This window comes from Myotis brandtii, unplaced genomic scaffold (genome assembly GCF_000412655.1).
Source record: "Myotis brandtii unplaced genomic scaffold, ASM41265v1 scaffold187, whole genome shotgun sequence".
Taxonomy (NCBI): domain Eukaryota; kingdom Metazoa; phylum Chordata; class Mammalia; order Chiroptera; family Vespertilionidae; genus Myotis; species Myotis brandtii.
This window is the reverse complement of record NW_005356944.1, coordinates 5,513,603-5,531,569: the sequence shown is the minus strand read 5'-3', so window position 1 is coordinate 5,531,569 and position 17,967 is coordinate 5,513,603. Positions and strand designations below refer to the sequence as shown.

The window sequence follows — 17,967 nt, the reverse complement described above, 5'->3', positions numbered from 1 at the left end:
TGGAGCCACCCACCCCCTTTTCCACAGCCCCCACACCCCCAGGATCACTTGACTACACCAAGGGGAACCAAGAGAATGCAGACAGGCACTCACTGTCCTACGCCTCCTAAAGCTATCTTTAGGAAGGAAGGCTGGGTTTTACACCCCAAAATATTCAGCTTCAAGGAGAGCCCACCTCCCGCTGGCCAAACTCCTCCTTTCCCCATTGGCCAGCTCAGAGTTCCCTCTTGATACAGAGAAAATACGCTGCCTTATTACAATTTGGGGAATATTTTTTCAGGAATTCATGTGTATGTAACAGCTTAAAAGAAACCCATTTTGCCCTCTCACGCCACCTTCGTATGTAGAGAATCTTTCCAGAAAAGCAGTGATTAGGGTTTTTCCACTGTATTCTCAGACCGTTTCAGACTCTGCGGTGTGTGAGGGTTCTTGTTCTTTCGCCCCCTGCTGGCGGCCACTGGTGGCACATGCTCCCCTCTCTAACTGAAGGCTGGGGACCCACCTTTAATTGTGCTAAGAATTTTACAAACCAGAAAGGATGTCGGAGACCCTAAGGTACAACCTCTTCGTTTTACAGATGGGGAAACTGAGGCCTAGACAGCGTGTTTTAGAGAGACAGCTTCGTGTTTTAGTCTAGAGGCCCCGTGGAGAGGGGTGGTTTGCCCCGCAGAGTGAAGGCTTAACTCTGTGCCCTCGTGTTCTCCGTGACAATGTTTTTCGTGACTCAAGGTGTTCTCCACAGGAGTTGGTGCAGTTTGGCTGTCTGCTTTTCTCACAAGTCCCCTGTATAACAACCTTTTAGATGCATTGATGATGACTGATCCCCCCCGGAAATGAATATATGTGTTGTGCCCAGGGAATATATGCGTTGTGCCCTCTGCATGTTTAACTAATTTAATTAAGTCCTCAGGAAAGCCTGAGGATCCCATTTTAGAGATGAGCTCAGAGAGGGTCGTGGCTTTGTATGCACCACACCTCGTATGAAACAAAAATCATTTTGGCTGGCTGAGCCCTAAGACGTGGGTCCCATGTTTCTTTGCTTGTGGGGACAGAGGTAAGATTGAACCCCACCGTGGGTTTGATCCAAAACCAACGAGCTTCGCATTGGAGCCCCTCGTAAACCATACGGCAGACCTTCTATGGGTCTCAGCTGCACCTTCAGAAAAACAACCAAAAACCAACCCACTGGCGAACTCCCTGAGCAAGCCGGAGGAAAACGAGGACTTTGGCACGATGTCAGCAAGGCAGTTCTCAGCCGCTCTGGTTTCTCCCAGAAGAGCAAACACTCAAGCACCCCACCCACGATCCTTTAATAGAAAGTGTCGAAACAGTCCATTGGGTTTCCCTTCATGGGTCCCTTCTTGGGGGCATCCGAAGAGTGGGAAATGGACCTGCTGGGCCCGCGGGGCTGGGGACCCGGTGAGCGTTCAGGTGTCACTGAAGCATCGAAGGAGGAAAACAATTTTGCTTCCCGATGAGACTGCTCAGAGGATGGGCTCAGCGAAGGCCCTTCATGGCCCCCTTTCCCATGGGCTATATCCCGACGGCCTGGTTCTGCCCGGTGATGTTTTGGTGCATAAACAGCCAATGCGTCGATGCTTAAGTGGGTAAAATTTTTGGTCACATGCCCAGAGTGAAGTTGATGATCTCTGCCAGGGTCAGGCAGGAATTTTCCTCCTCTGACAAACTGGCCAAGGCTGGGTGGTTTGCTCCTTCCCCTCTCGCTCCGGAAGGCTGGGCAGAGGTGCCGGTTGCGCAGGCCATGGGCACCGCACCTGCCGCAGCTGCCTCGGACTCGTGCAGGGCGAGAAGCCCACAGGCCTGTCCCTCTGGCTGCGTGGACCCTCCCTGGGCGCACGTGGTGAGTGAGCCGGCTCTCAGGAGGGCGAGGAAGCCCCTGGAGTCAGCGGGGACTTCAGCCTCCATGCCTTCAAGGTCTCACTTTGAAAGGTACCTCCGGCCAGCCTTCCTCGTGCCTGGCAGGGAACCTCCCCTGTGTGGATGTGTTTGAACCTTCTCTACTTACTTCCTAGGCAGCCAGCATGGGGACAACATGTGGGGGAACGGACTCTCACAGCTGTGGGTCTGCTGACAGGCAGTAAGTGAGGGGCCGGAGTGCCCACGGGGCCTGGCTCCATACCCAGGACCCACTGCTGGAAGTAGTGGGCACAGGAGGGAAGGGAGAAGAGGAAAGCAGGGGGCCTTCTCAGAGATAAACGTTTAACCTCTGTTTGTAGTAGTCTGATGAGCTTGACTGAAATAACACCCACACCTATGCATCTGTGGGTGCGGGCATGTGTTTGGGTGTCAACCCAGTCGGGTGGGTGCCTGAAGAAACCATGAAGCCAGGGCCCGGCGTGGAGTCCACCTCCTCCGTGTGTTCAGGTAGCAGAAGAGGAACTGAGGCTTGGAGAGGTGCAAGAGGCATAATCGTGACTCCCAGCCCAGTGCTCTCTCCAAGATCACATGGCCGCCAGCCTCTCTGAGAACAAACATGTGTGGCGGGGGCAGCAGGCCCAGGACCCGCCCTGCATACCCTCCTTGTCGTGCTTCGGACTCTAAGTCTAGCCCAGTGCTGCTCAACCTTTTTTTTTTTTTCATTATTGCCCCCATTAAGGAGCTTTTTGAGATAATTTTTCTTAGTCGTCTCCCCACTCCATGAAATGTTAATTCCACAGAAATGCTGTAAGTCATTAATATGCTGTGGCCCTTTGGAGGCTCATGAAACATAATAACATCGAAGATTTTTTGACACCAACCCCCTCCCTTCCATGGACCAAATTTTTCCCCTCTGGGGTCAATGTCACCCCCTGTTGGGGATGTATGGGCTACCTTCAGGCCAGGGCCTACCTGTCACTGGGCCTCAATGTCCTCACTGAGAAATGGGGCTCCAAAATGTTGTGGGTTCGATTCCCCATCAGGATACGTGCCTAGGTTGTGGGTTCTATACCTAGTCAGGGTGTACATGGGAGGCAACTGATCAATATTTCTCTCTCACATCGATGTGTCCCTCTCTTCCTTTCTCTTTCTCTTTCCCTCTCTCCCTTTCTCCTTCTCTCTCTTTTGCTTCCTCTCTCTCAGTAGAATCAATAAACATATACTCGAGTGACGATTTTAAAAATCCTAAAAAAAATCTTAAGAGCTAAAATGCTCAATTACCACAGGGACCCTAGAGGGCCTAGGAAGCTGAGCTACCGGGCACAAAGCAGCCATTATTCCTGAACTCACACCTGGAGCACACTGGCTAAGGGGCCAAGGTCTTTTGTGGAGAGCCCAGAGTTAATAAAACCCTCTCCTAAAACAAACAACTTCTGCTGCTTTTATAAAAGGCATTTTCCCCCAAAGTAAGAAATGATTACAGAAGAAAAATAGCACAGTGTTCACGTGAGAGGGCCCTTTAAGGAAACTTAAAGGATGTAATTGGCCATAGAAGGAATTACCAAAGGGAATCAGATACAGCCCTGTGTCCAAAACTAGGGAAATTACAGAGCAAGTGAGTGGACCGGTGTAAGGGGGGGAAATACTTAAAGGAGGTAAATGTCCTATTGATCAAACATAGCCCTAATTTTTATATGACTCAACTGAATTTAATGGTTGACTTTTGAGAGCTGTTTGTCAGGTGTAGATGGACCACTCACTCCTACTGTCGTATTTTGTAGCTGGAGGGTTTCTAACTCACTTTGCAGGCCTGGGGATGCTTTTCTATGTTCTTCTATGTGGAGCCCACCAGGCCTTTCTCCGAGCCCACCTGGCCTTTCTCTAAGCCACCATGAAGTCAGGTCAGAGGTGTGCCATCCTCTTCCTCAGTTTTCTGAGCCTCTGGCCCAGAAGGGCAGGGGGCCTTTTCCCCTTGAGCCCTCACTTAGGAGAATTCCCCGATGTGGATTCCAGGAAATGGAAGGGGCTTCGGGCTCCAGGGGCTCTTTCCTTTCTCATAACCCCTATCCCTTTTCAGCCTGCCTCCTGTTCAGGGTATAAAACCATCCAATCCATGGGAAAATCAGAGTCCAAACGCAGGCAGCCTTGACCTCTGTTTGATATGGCTCCCAGGGGGAGATCCATGAGCACGATAATCCGCCTGGAGCGTTAACCCTCTGTGGGCCTCGGGAAGGAGGTTCCCCGTGGGGTCTAGCGACTCTTCGTGGACGGCACAGAAAGGGACCTGCATGTGAGACTTTGAACTTGGTTGCTTATCTATGTCAGGAGCATAGTTCTCATGAACATTTGGTGGTGATGATGATGATGATGATGATGATAGATTTGCCAGCGCCCCCAAAGAATCGGTCTTCGGTTCTGGAACCACACAATCCCTGCCCCTCTCAGTACTGAGGTCCTACTTGGTATGTAAGAATGCGTGGAATGTCCTGAGGGCGACATGACTGTGTTTTTAGAAAGGGAAGCTGACGGGCTGAGAGTTGAGGATTGGAAAACTTAAGAACTCTCTACCTGCAACGTAACATTGCCACCGACTGGCCCTGTGACCTGAAGCAAGCGACACAAGCTCCCTAGGCCTTAGCTTTCTCAGTTCTGGATGACAGAGCGAGGTGAGCGATGCACTAACTCAGTACTTTCCGGCACTCGCAGTACCTACAGGAGGTGAATCTGGTCGAAGGTAGGCACACTCTCACGTAAAGAGGCAGAGAGTACCTTTTATAGGATTGGTGGGCCAACGGGCAAAATCCAGGCTATTGTGTAAGTACCTACATAGCCCTTTAATACGTAACCATTTAAAAATGTAAAATCATTTTTAGCTGCAGGCCATTCAAAAGCAGGAGGTGAGCTGGATTGGGCCTGCAAGTTGTACTTTGCTAACCTCTGACTCAGGTGGTGCATGGATGAACAATTTTTATTTAATATTGCTTATGTCTTCATTTTTACGTATGTTCAGGAATAGTGACTTTCTGGGGATAATGGTGATATCAGGTTTTCTTTTTAAGTAAATGTATTTATGTTCAAACCAAAAAGGGGGCAATTTTGTTGAATGTATTAAGTAAATTATGGTGATGGGAGACACATGACTAGCGTCAGGACACACTGGGCTAGATGACTGATAAGCTCCTGCCCATCTTAAAATTCCCTGAGACCCAGAGCCCAGTCTCTGCTCTGACACTTACCAGCTGTGTGGTCTTGAGCTGCAGGGTCCCCTTCGCAAAATGGAGGTAGGACCCCCCTATCTCATCAACATTACTTCCATAAGAAGAAAAGAGGAGTGGGGCCAACATATATTTTTAATCCACCAAGTACGAATTCTTTTTTGTCTGAATTGTGGGGACATGGGAAGCAGCAAAGAGAAACTCGAGAGGTGAGACTGATGGGCAAGGGTGCACGAGAGTGGGGGGCCCCGGGCCCATCTCTTCTGCCCCCACCCCAGCCTCGACCAGACACCATCTCCCCAGTGTCCCCTCTGCCAGTGTGAGCAGGGACGAGAGCACAGCCACCAGGTCTTGACGTCACATACACAAACCTGAGTTGTCACTCAGACTCCACCCTGCCAGCTGGGTGGTGTGGGCACGTTCGCTGGAATGTCAGAGAGTCCCCTCCGCATCCGTGATACAGACCCCACCTCGGAGCTCGCGTTCTGCGGAGCCCATGAGGACTGGATGGAAGTCCTGACGTACTCAGCACAGAGTCCAAAGCGATTGTGTGTTACAGTCGCTGGTGCTCACTCTCTTACCCAAACCCCTGGGGCTGGGCGTGCTGCAGAACTCACTCTGCTTCAGGCACCAGAAGGTGACGGTGTACACGCAGCAGAAGACAGACCACCCGTCTCCGGGCGTTTCTTCTGGCTCAGCTTAACCCCATCGATGTTCCTGCAGCACGCCACGTGAATATTCATCAGGCAGAATAACACACTGCAACTAGGGTTACAAAACTAAATAGCATATATATCATCTATATATGTCTACAGGGTATAGTTTTTATACGTAGTCTGCATATGTATAGTGTATAGTTTATATACATATAGATGTAACATTTATGTAACAGTATATAAAACTACATAAGGTCAATTCAGAACTGTTTTTTTGGTTTTTGCTCAGAAACGTTTGCACCAAAGATACACACACACACACACACACACTTTTGGTCTCAGAGCTCTGGGGTTTCAGAATTGTAGATAAGGGTGTGCGGGTGCGCTCATTGATAGCAACTCTGGCCGTGTTTCCAGAAGCACATTGTTAGACATTATAAGCCAGAGTTCAGAGGTCAGATGTGAGTGAATAGGAAAAGTGACGAAAGAGGCAGTATTGGCTAATAAGAGCTCCCATCCTCAAATCCCCGTTTTGCCACTTTCGGGCCATATTCTATGGGCAATTGTCTCAATCCTTCTGCCTCAGTTTCCTCATCTAGAAATGGGGACAGATGTACAAACCTCACGGGATGTGACAAGGCTCAATTGTGGAAAGCACGTAGAGGGGGGCCTGGCTCCCAGGAGGCTGCCGGTTGCGAGTCTTTGCTGTCCTTGTTAAGCCACCGGGGCCCGCTGGGGTCCTGCAGTGGCTTCCAGCAGTCACCGCCTCCTCACAGCCTCTCCCACCGTTGCAGGGTGATGTTGGATTCAGTGACACACAGCACCTTCCTGCCCAACGCGTCCTTCTGCGACCCCCTGATGTCCTGGACTGACCTGTTCAGCAATGAGGAGTATTATCCTGCCTTCGAGCACCAGACAGGTAGGTACACCTGGGGAGGCCCATCTGAGCTGGGATGGGCTGGGACAGGAGGTGGTGCTGGCCTGGGCTGGTGACAAGACCATGCTAGGGGCCTGGAAATGCCACCTCTCACCCGTGTCCGGGGCAGGGGGCCAGGGAGGCCTGAGTGGAAGGAAGGAAAGCACTGGAACCTCACCCTGACCTGCCCAGTTCTGTGGCCTTGGGGTTCTGCTCACCTCTCGGAGCCTCATTTTGCTATTAAGTAAAATGCAGGTGATAATACCAATCTCCTGGAGTTATTGTATTTAAACACTGTAGTAGAAAGGAACCCTTAGCCCGGAGCCTAGTGTATTGTGATTGTTCCAGCCTCGTGGTTCTAGCTAACATCTAGCTGCGTGCCAGACCCTGCATCAAACACCCATCTCATCCTTGGAGAAGCCCTATGAGAAACAAACAATTGTGATCCCCACTTTAGAGATGAGGAAACTGAGGCACGGAGAGCTTAAGTGACTTTCCCACGGTCTCACGGTCTGTTGGGTTTCATGCATATTTACTGGAGCAACTGTAGTCTTAACTATCCCACTCGGTCAGCTCATGAATGACATCACGCTGGGTCGTTGATATTAACCCTGTTGTTGTTCTCTGAGATTCTATCTCCTTTATCCCTGAAGCAGGGATGATGAGAGTTACTGTAAGGATCAAGAAACCAAAGTGTATAAAATGCGTAGCCTGGCACAAGCAAGTGCTCAGCAAATATGAGTCCTGCGGTGGTCCCCCAGGCTGCCCTCCGCACCCTTCCTCCTCTCTCAGCCGGTTTTCCCCACCGGGATGCAAGCACGGCTCCCTGTGCAAATCCCACGCCAAAGGGAGGCCAGCTGAGCTTTGCCCCAGAAACCCTCTAGGGCCTCTGTCCCCAGGTGCTCGGGTGACTGCACCTCACAGCAAACCTGGCTGACTGCTAGCCCGGCAGGTGCACACCCTGCCGGGGAGGGCGGTGACGCAATTGCTGATCAACTGTCAGCCCTCCAAGGTCCTTAACCCTGTGCGCCCCACCCAGCAGGTCCCCACTCAGGGTCAGGAGACAGGGTCGGGGGGCTACACTCCCTGAGGGGGGAGGCCAGGAGAGGCCCAGCCTCCGAGGATGCTATGGAATGTCCGCCACCCCAAGGAAGCCCCTGCCTGCAGGCCAGATGCCAGGGCTGCACAGACAGCCTGGAGGCACTTACCTACCTAATTCAGTCCTGCACCCACTCCCAACCCCGGCCCCATGCGCACAAGTGCACCCATGACATCTTGCACCCTCGTCTGCAGGGTCCAGGTCATTGCATTTGAACCTGGTTCACTCGGATACATATTGCAATTCTCCTTTCAGCCTGAGAAGCACCTGGTTTCTCAGAAAGGCTCTGAGAAATGTGTTTGATTTTCTCCCCTCAATATTTGGTTAAGAGGCTAAATTTGAAGGAGGAACACGAAGGCTTTCAGGGCGCTGTCCCCTCCCCACATGTGGCACGATGGTAGGCCAGGTCCCGTCCTTCTCTCACCCACGCATATCGCAGACCTGCCATCCTGGGGGCCCCTGCCCTGCCTGTTCTGCAATATGGACGTCTCCGCAGCAGCTTCTATAGTCATTGGAGCCAGGCACCACCTTTACCTCTCACGCCTCAGTTTTCTCATCTGTAAAATGGAGTTGTAATGATGCCTCTCTCACAGAGAGTGAAGTGTATGGGACACAGTCGGGCACATGACAAGCATATGTAGTTGTTTAAAAAGGGAGGATGAAAAGGTTCTAGAGATGGAGAGTGGTGATATGGTTGCACACCAGTGTGGATGTATTTAATGCCATTAAGCTTTACACTCAAAAAATGGTAGATTTTACATTATGAATATTTTACTGCAATTTAAAAAAAAAAAAGAGTTGACCTAAGTGATCACCAATAGGATTGCCAGTGCTGCTAAGACCCAGCAGTCTTAGATACTGGCTCAGCTCTCTCCTGTCTGAGGACTCTTCATTCCCATCATGCAATGAGGGGTTAGACCAGGTCATTTCTAGGATCCCTTCCAGAAGCTTCTCTGATTCCTGCATCAGGCGGTATCACAGATGTAGCCTTCGTCCTCCGTCACCCATCGAGAGAATAGAAAGGAGGCCGCCAAGGCAGGAGGCCAGTGGAAATGAAACAGCCTGCAGGAGCGGTCCAGCTTCCTGGTGGTCCCCGAGGGAGCAGCCAGCTGCGGAGCTCAGTGGGACGTCAGACCTCCCACAGGCCGAGGCTGGTGGTCCCAGTGAGTGCCTGGCGCTGGGCGAGCCCCATCTGCGGGAGGAGGGCGGAGGCCCAGGGGGTGCTTCCGTCGTGTTCTCACCCAGACAGACGACACGTGGCTTTGAGTGTCTGCACAAGCCCCCACCGAGAGGGATGTGTCAGGAGACAGCCAGCTCCACCTCTGGACACGGCTCTGCAGACCTTACGTGCTCAGAGGTCATCTCCTGCCTCACGGGAAGTTCATCTTGAATTCAGAGTTGTCCCAGGGGCAGCTTCCTGTTAGCTTCTGCCACTCACCAGCCCGTGGCCCCACGTTTTCTCTAACATCGCTATCCCAGCTGGAACAGCACCGGCCTCCCAGAGCTGGGAGGACGAGGACGGCAGATCCCACCCAGCAAGCGTGTAGCATAGCCCCTGGCACTGGGTAGGCGCTCACCGCAGCCAAAAACAGCTTTTTCTCATCTCTCTTCCTTTTTCATGTTGAACAAAAGTAACACCGGTCTCACCCTTTCCAATGCGGAATCTTCGACAGGCTAGATGCTCTGAGACCAAGGGGAGAAAGAAATGGAGTGCCCAGCAGATGGGTGGTGTCCACGAGCGGGCAGGGAGGGACACTCAACCCCATCGGGAAGCCCGCTGTCTTCACAGCCGCCCCACACGGCTCTAGCAGAGGGCAGCGGGGTCGGTGCTAACCAAAAGGTGACCTGCTCTTTGAAGCAGGACTTCTGGCGTCGCCGGACTGCGGGCTGGGACAGGACAATCAGATTGCAAAATACTTAGAATTTCATGAACGCACCCTGGCCCTCCCTTCGGCTCTTAGAAGAAAAGAATTGCAAAAACTGGAAAATTTTATCAAAGGGATGCTGCAAATATTTCACAAGCCTAGGATATTTTCAAAAGATCGCTTCTCTAATCAAATTCCAGCGGCCAAGCATCAAATGAGTCATGAAGTCTCCTGGCCTCACCCCTACGTGCTAGAGCTCCATCCTCAACCTACATACACACACACACACGCACACAAGCACACACGCAGACGTGCACACACACTCTCTCTCCCCTGATTGCCAAGGTGGCCACACCCACATGTGGTGCCCCCTTTGCTCTGGAATCTGGATTATACTCTGCAGCAGAGGTTTCTAGGTTGGGCAGCTCTGGGGGTTCCTGGAAGGTCCCTTGGCAACCTGGAGTGACAGCTGAGAAGACCGGCCTCCAGCTCCTTCCTCTCCATCCCCACCCTCCGGGAAGGCTGCCGTGCTTTCATTCCGAAGACAGTATGGCACAGTGGTTATCAGGGTGTGGCTGCAGGATCGGGAGGAGACCTCTATGACCTTAGCTCTGCCTCTTACTCATGTGTGACCTGGAGAAGGGACTTCACCCTTCCGTGCCTTAATTTCCTCATTTACTTTGTAAAATGGGTGGCAGGACCTAAGACCTCGCAGCATGGTGCTGAGGACAGCATGAGAAAACTCAGAGTTTAGCAGTAATTGGCACATACTGAGCGCTCCACAAACATGTTAGCGATTGTGACCCAATGGGAGATTTTATTTGAAGAAAGAACGTTGAAGGAAGGTGCAAAATCCACTGATCTTAGCTATCAGCTTCCTCCCAGGTGATCAGGGAGGAAGGCATTTAGGTTCCACGGGGGCTTTTCTAAGCAAGATTCAGGTGCCAGGTATAGAAGTTTGAGAGCACATGCGAAAGAAAGAGTAATGATTTCTAAATGAAAAGCAGATAAATAAATACAAAATGACTGGACACCCCAGAGCACCCCCAGGGGGAGGCCTCACGTTCACCACTGCTCCCCTATCCTACACAAGTCTGAGCCTTCTGGGCAGCCGTGGCCCCGGGACCACTCAGGGCTTGGCGTTCCCCGTCCCCTCCTAACTCCACACACACATCCGACCACAGCCCTTTGCTGACACCCAACCATCCCTTCTCCTCTTTTCTCCATCCAGGTCCTTACACTGCCCAGGTTTTTGGTTTTTTGTGTATTTTTTTCCCTATCTCCTCATCTAAATCGTTCCACAGGCTTAGAAGGAACGCCAAGAAGGGCTCTTGGACGGGGCTAGACCAGCTCCGGGAGGAAACCTGGAAGCAATTTATCATTTCAGGTTTCCCCGCAGAAAGTCCTTCCTTTCGGTGACAAAGCCGCCATTGATGGTGCCCGAGCCGCCCAGTTCACTCACCGGCTGCCCTGGGCCAGAAACTTCCCCAGCTCCCTTTGCTCATAAATCATGCTAATCGTGGTCCATCCGTCTACCTCGGCCTCCTCTGACCCCGCTGTCTGTCTCCCCCTCGCGGGTCCCTGGGCTCACTTTGTTCTGTTGTCCCTCAGCGAGACTGAGGCCCGGGTAGGAAAGGCCTCATTTCCCTGAGAACAAATGTAGCCCCAAAATAACAACGAATCTCAGGCGGCATATCAAAAGCTTACTATCGTCCAGATGAACAGAGCCAAGTTCTTGACATTCATCGTTTCTTCTCCTTTTCCCAGCAAACTTCCTAAGAGCTGGGCGCTATCGTGATTCCTCTTTACACAGGAAGGAAGCTGAGGTCCAGAGAGGTTAGGAAACTCTGTTAGGATTGCACAGCTAATAAGTTGAAGAGCCAGGACTGCGCATCAGGAAGGGCCCTCTCCACAGCCCCAGCTCAGTGACTCCACACCGTCCTGCTCCTCCCATTGGAAGGTCCCTTTCTCTCCACGTCAGTTGGCAGAGGCTTAGAGTGGACAGTGGAAACCAGAGTCCGCAGGTTCACGTGGCTTCACAAACTTTCCCACCCGTGCTCCCCATCAGCAGAGAAGAAAGGTCAAGTTCTCTGGCAGAGGATCCAGGGACCATAAATCTCTAAGCTCACACTACTTTGCAATACACAGATTTGGCATTCTGCTGCATATCTATTTCGTTGTCATTTCTAAAGCGTCAAAATCTCCCCCAAAATTTTTGTTTCAAGTGAGGCTCCAGGAAAGTCTTCAAGAAAATGAACAGCATTGGCTCCAAAATGTCTTCATAGGAAGGGCATAGGGGCAGCAATCCCTGTGGAGGAGAAGGCGAGGGGACTTGCATAACAAAAGATGGAGGTGGGGGATTAGTGGACCCATTCTCTGGCATTTCTGCTAAAGATGCACATACGGCCTACTCACCCCGTCACCTGCTGTCCACCAGGGGGCTTAGCCCTGCCTTCCCACCCGAGTCAGAAGCATGGGTCGGGGTATGTCCTGATCATGGAGCATTTACAAAGTCACACAGACTCACCTGTGTCCCATGTGTTCAACAGCACTGGCTACCTTACTCATGTTAGCAGTACAAGGACAAATTAGCATGGTTAATAATATAATACCCTTATTTCATAAAGAAAATGAACCCAAGGCTCTGGAAGGGAACAGAGGTGTTGGCCTACAGAGAGAGAGTGGTGGGAGAGAGAGAGAGAGAGAGAGAGAGAGAGAGAGAGAGAGAGAAACACAGAGAGAGAACATGTCAGAAGTATTTGAGGAAATGCAATTAGAGTAGTGGTATGGGCAGCCCGAATGTTAACAAGTATAAATGGGTGGTATTTAATGAGCATTTACTGCATGCCTGCCCCTGTTCTAAGTGCTTTCTGTGTTTTGATTCACTTAATCCTTTCAAGAGCAGGAGAAGGAGATCCTGTTTTTCCTATTTTTCGGATAAATCCCAAGAAGGCAGGAACACTAAGTGTGAGACCACATACCTTTTTGGGGAATCCAAACAGCAGGAGCCCCAGTTTCATGCTCTAGAGCAGGGTTTTCACGCTGCCCTGTGGTGCTACGGAGGGGAAGTCGTCTCGTCCCTTCACCTCAACTCCCAGCAAAGCAGCGCTGCTTTTCTTCCAAATAACTTTTAATTGGAAGGAAATGCTACTCAACTTACAAAAGTTTACACTCTTAGCACGCCCACTCTAAACAATCATCTCCAAGGAGACAACTGTCCCAAAGCAGGTGAAGTTCTCCACCACAAAGTGACTTCCAGGGGGGCCCAGCCTGTGAAAGAGTCTTACTCGGCCTTCAGGGTGTTTGTTAAAACTTAAATAACTTGCCAGCACTTAAAAAAAATCATGCGATTTCACATAACAATCTGGACCTGGCACCACAGGGCCCACCTTCCCGCATGGCACGTCTCAACATCCCCACGTGGGGCCCTTCAGGCATGGACATTACCTGCTGGCTCTGTGGGCATCTGAGCGTGCCAGCCCCGCTCGGAAAGCTTGAGTCCTCCTTCTAAATGCATGTGCATCCCAGGCTATCGCATCCTGGTCGGAATTCCTCCAGAATTGTCCCTGTTAGGTCCCGAGTTCTTCTTCCCAACGCAGCTGGCCCTTACACAAGTGTCCTGTCCCGCCTCTGACTTCCAAGGAGCTGGCCAGCCTGCTGCTCAGCAGTGGCCTGTGGACATTTGGATGAAGGCTACCGGGCACTGGATGCCATCCGTCCCTAACCGGTAGATGTACGCAAAGGGCCTCAGACCTCAGCTTCTCCAAACAGTTTAGATTGTTTTATGAATGGCAGACGCATGAAGGAAAACACTTTATATTTTCAAACGATACAACTTATTAAAGATAACATGTTCTGTGAGTGTATTACCTTTTTTTATTTTTTTTTTTTTTTGGCCCTGAGTTTATCTCTTCCAAGTAACCAAAGGGCAAAGCGTCTGCTTCAGGTCCTTCCCTGGGGTTGCAAACATTGTCATCACCAGTCTCTCCACCCTTTTTCTGATTTTTCCAACCTAGATGATAGATCTAATGCCTGCCATCATCCAAATCCTTCTTAGTTAGACTTCAAGGTGTGTATCCAGTTTGGTCCTCCCAACCAAAGTGTCAGGATGCAAAATTCCCACAGCCAAGGAGGTCAGGGTTAGCGTGGGGCCTGGCTCCCTTCCTGACCAGCTGTGCAGCTTTATTCAAAGCCATCGAACCTCCCAGAGCCTCAGTGTCCTCACCGGAAAGTGGAGGTAATAACCACCGGTCGTTCGGCCAGCCAGTTACCCTCACAGAGCACCCACGGTGGGTGAGGCCGGGCCCCCACACTTCTGATCCTGGGTGAGCCAAGCGGAGGTGAGGCAAGCAGAGGTGGCCCCGCCTCCTGGAGCTCACCACAGTCTGGAGAGAGAGCGAGGCGGGTGTATCCTAATGAGAAGGGCACCTGAGGGGGCTGTGCAGGGAGGGAAGCCTGGCTGAGAGGGGGCCTGCGCTGTGGCCTTGAGGAGGAGCAGGAAGTAGAAGAAGGCAGATGGGGACCTCGTCCTGAGCAAGGGAGGTGCCTGTGGAAAGGTGTTGAGCTGGAGGCAACCTGAGGGAGCAACGGGGCCTCCACACCCCTGCCAGCCTCACCGCTGCGGCCTCAGCATTGCCAGGACAGGACCACGAGGCACACCACAGCCCAGAAGCGCCCCAGGTCCCCGAGAAGAGCATTTTCCTCTCAGCTCCGGGGCTGTCCAGGTCCTGGCTTCTCTCCAGGCCGAGCAGCACACAAAGCCGGCTCTGTGGCCAGATGCAGGGGAGAGCTGAGGAGGGAGCCCTGCCAGCAACACCTCCCGGGTGTCGGTGCCCACCCACCCCACCCAGGCATTTCTCCGAACCCTCTAGCTTGGCTTCCAGAAACAACATGGCCCTCTCCAAGCGCCAAAGAAAATAATGAGGGGGTGGAGGCGGAGAGGGGAAGGCATGGAGGCTCGGAGAACCCTTTCCATGAAAAGAAGCAGCAAGCTGTGTCCTCCACCTGCGGGGCACCTCTGTCAGCTCTCAGCTCGGGACCAGGGCTGGGAGAATGTCAGGCTCATAAAAATCTCTCGTCAGAACACCGGGCAAGCAAAGGGCCCTTCTTAGGTTGGCTCAAGTCAGAAATCAGCGGACAGAAAGCACACAGAGACTCAGGAGTGGCCGAACCATTGTCCCAGGAGACCCTGCTGGCCACCAGGCACACCCCACTGGCCAGGAGGCCAGCTCCAGCCAGCGGCCAGGGGGCCAGAGAGGCAGTGCCAGCAGGCCCCTCACTCTCCCCACCAAGGCATAGCGGGCATAGAGGCAGTGACATTGGCCTCAGCCACCTGGCACGGTATCGAGCCTTTGAGCCACGTGCACATCGAATTCCGATGAAAAATTATAAATACATTAAAAAAATTTTATTAAGTTTGACTGCCCCTCGATCCACTCTAGGGGAGGAACGGTATCGAGCCTTTGAGCCACGTGCACATCGAATTCAGATGAAAAATTATAAATACATTAAAAAAATTTATTAGGTTTGACTGCCCCTCGATCCACTCTAGGGGAGGGAAATCAATTTCTGGAAGGACTCAGAGCTTTAAGGGGAGCTTCCATTTCTGTCTTCTGAAATGCCCAATCCTACCTATTTGGGGGGATTTGAGGAACTTGAGAAGCTGGCATGGGGGTGTCGGGGAGCGGTACACCTCCCAGGGCAGAGAACCCATCCCCTGCCTCGGGTCAGAGGCTCCAGGGCTCCCCTGGGGACAGTGGCAGCCAACATAGCATTTAAAGGGGGATCAGACAGCCTCACTGCCATTAGCTCCGCAGACTAACTCGTGAGTGACCCTTTCTGTCGTCCCCGTGACCTGGGCCGTCAGCGGCGTTGTACTCTGCTCCCTGCCTCTCTCCGCGGGCCTTCTTATTCTCTCTGGCTCTCCAACTGCCTCCGCCCTCGTTCCCTGTTTCATCTCTTCTCTGCGCTGAGCCTCTGAGGACCAGGGTGATGGAATGGGAAGAGTAACGGCTTTCAAGTTCGGACTGGGGTTCAAACTCCAGCTCCGCCACACACTGGCTGTGGGATCGCAGGCACGTCCTCCGCGACCCTCAGCTTCCTCATCTGTGACCTCCCAGGGGACAGGGACCAAACTCTTCCTTACCCTGACTCCTTCCCACACGAGTTCTTGCTTTGCATAGAGCAGGTGTTCGATGATCATCTTAATAGAGGCATTAAACTCTCCCGGGCTCCGTTCTAAGTGCTTTTACGTAGATTCACTCATCTGATCCACAGAACAGCTCTAGGATGCAGGCGCCGCCATTCTCCCCATCTTACCAGTGAGGAAGCTGAGGCTGTTGTGGAATGAAGGGCCGCATGAATGAGCACTATGGCGATCGCGAGAATTATTTATGTCCAAGAGCCTGAGCGGGTACCTGGTACCTCACCTCTTCCGTATCCTGTGTCCGCCCCCTTTCTGTTTCTCCTGCATTGTACCCCAGGCCAGGCACCGCCGCTTCCCCGCCTCCCAGAGAGGATGGCGCCCCCTCTGTCTGAGTGTGTACGGGGGTCCTCTGAAGGAGGGAAGGGGCACTGGTCCTAGGATAGAATTTCTTTAAAACACCCTAGCAGCGGTTCTCAACCTGTGGGTCGCGACCCCTGAAAATACATCCTGCATATCAGATATCTACATTACGATTCATAACAGCAGCAAAATTACAGTTATGAAGTAGCAACGAAAATAATTTTATGGTTGGGGGTCATCACAACATGAGGAACTGCATTAAAGGGTCACGGCATTAGGAAGGTTGAGAACCACTGCGAAACAACACTGCAACCAATCCCCCCTTTCCTCCAGAGAAATCTGTTATGGAGACCCACAGTCTGCTGGTCTCTGGGCAACGTCTCACCAGCCCTCGGCCCCTGCCTCCAGGTGGCCAGAGGCAGTACACAGACCAGGAGCGAGTGTTGACAACTGTCCATAAGAGAGAATCAAATCAGCTTCAGGGGGTGCCCGGCACACAGGAGGCATTTAGTAACTATTGAACGGATGGGTAGTTTCCTGTGTGCCACACAGCCTCTATGTGCTAACCCCAACTGCAAACAGCCCTGTGTGTTGGGCACATAATCCTCATTTTACAGATGAGGACACTGAGGCTTAAGTTTCTATGGACCTGGCCCCAGTGGCAAGCGACAGAACCAGGATTTGAACGAGGCCTGTCAGGCTCCAAAGCCTGTGATCTTGACACCATGTCGTCTGAAGGGCCTTGTTCTTTCTTTCCCCTCTAACTCCCCTCTTTCTACCACCCAACTAGGCCTGGACACTCCCAAGCACAATGCCCCTGTCACTCCCTCTTCTGCCCTCATGTCCACCCGCAGGATGCAGTCCCCTCTGGTTTTTACTGCAGAATGGAAGGTGGCCTGGGCCCCACCAAAACCCATCCCCACCCCCTCAACCTCTGCCAGGGCTGGAGCCACTTTCAATTTGTGGGCAAGGGATGGGTATGCTGATGTACCCGGGGCCGCCTTCGGGGACCTTCCCAAGGCTCTCCCAGGGGCGTCGTCCCTCACTTCTCTTTCCTCCGGTGCAGCCTGCGACTCCTACTGGACGTCCGTCCACCCCGAGTACTGGACGAAGCGCCATGTCTGGGAATGGCTCCAGTTCTGCTGCGACCAGTACAAGCTGGACACCAACTGCATCTCCTTCTGCCACTTCAACGTCAGCGGCCTGCAGCTGTGCAGCATGACCCAGGAGGAGTTCGTGGAGGCGGCGGGCCTCTGCGGGGAGTACCTGTACTTCATCCTCCAGAACATCCGCTCCCAAGGTCGGTGCCCGGAGGGTGGGGCTGCGGGAGGGGCCTCGGCTGGGACCACAGGACCCGTCAGGTCCCTCCCTGCTGTGGGACTCCCAGCGCAAACTTCCCTCACTGGCATTTTCTGTTCGGCCAAATCCCATTAACCAAAACCTCTCGGAAACCAGAAGCTCTAGAATGCTGGGATCGGAGGTTGTAGGTGAAAGGGAGCAGGATACAGGAAGGCAAGTTGGGCACATTTTTTAAAGAAAAAGGAAAACTGAAAATAGCATTCAGAGATTATCTAGGCTATACAACAAAATAATGTATTATGTTCATAAAGATTGGCAGCTAAAGCCTGGCTGGCGTGGCTCAACCTATGAATGCCGACCTATGAGCTAGGAGGTCATGGTTCCGGTCACAGGGCACATGCCCAGGTTGCAGGCTTGATCCTCAGGAGGGGGCGTGCAGAAGGCAGCTGGTCAATGATTCTCTCTCATCATTGATGTTTCTATTGCCTCTCCCTCTTCTCTTCCTCTCTGAAATCAATATATATATATATATAT

The 17,967-nt window shown here is 52.2% G+C and overlaps 1 protein-coding gene across 4 annotated transcripts in view; it reads left to right on the top strand.

The window, feature by feature from the left end:
- Positions 1 to 17,967, top strand: part of ELF5 (E74-like factor 5 (ets domain transcription factor)) — a 25,468-nt gene that overhangs the window by 378 nt on the left and 7,123 nt on the right. Inside the window, exons 1-3 of one of the 4 annotated variants that reach the window (XM_005864411.2) lie at positions 1,665 to 1,861; positions 6,544 to 6,668; positions 17,201 to 17,434. In XM_005864411.2, the coding sequence (XP_005864473.1) occupies positions 6,548 to 6,668; positions 17,201 to 17,434 (355 nt within the window). In that variant the 5' untranslated portion in view covers positions 1,665 to 1,861; positions 6,544 to 6,547. The other 3 variants (XM_005864413.1, XM_005864414.2, XM_005864412.1) reach the window with 3 other exon arrangements.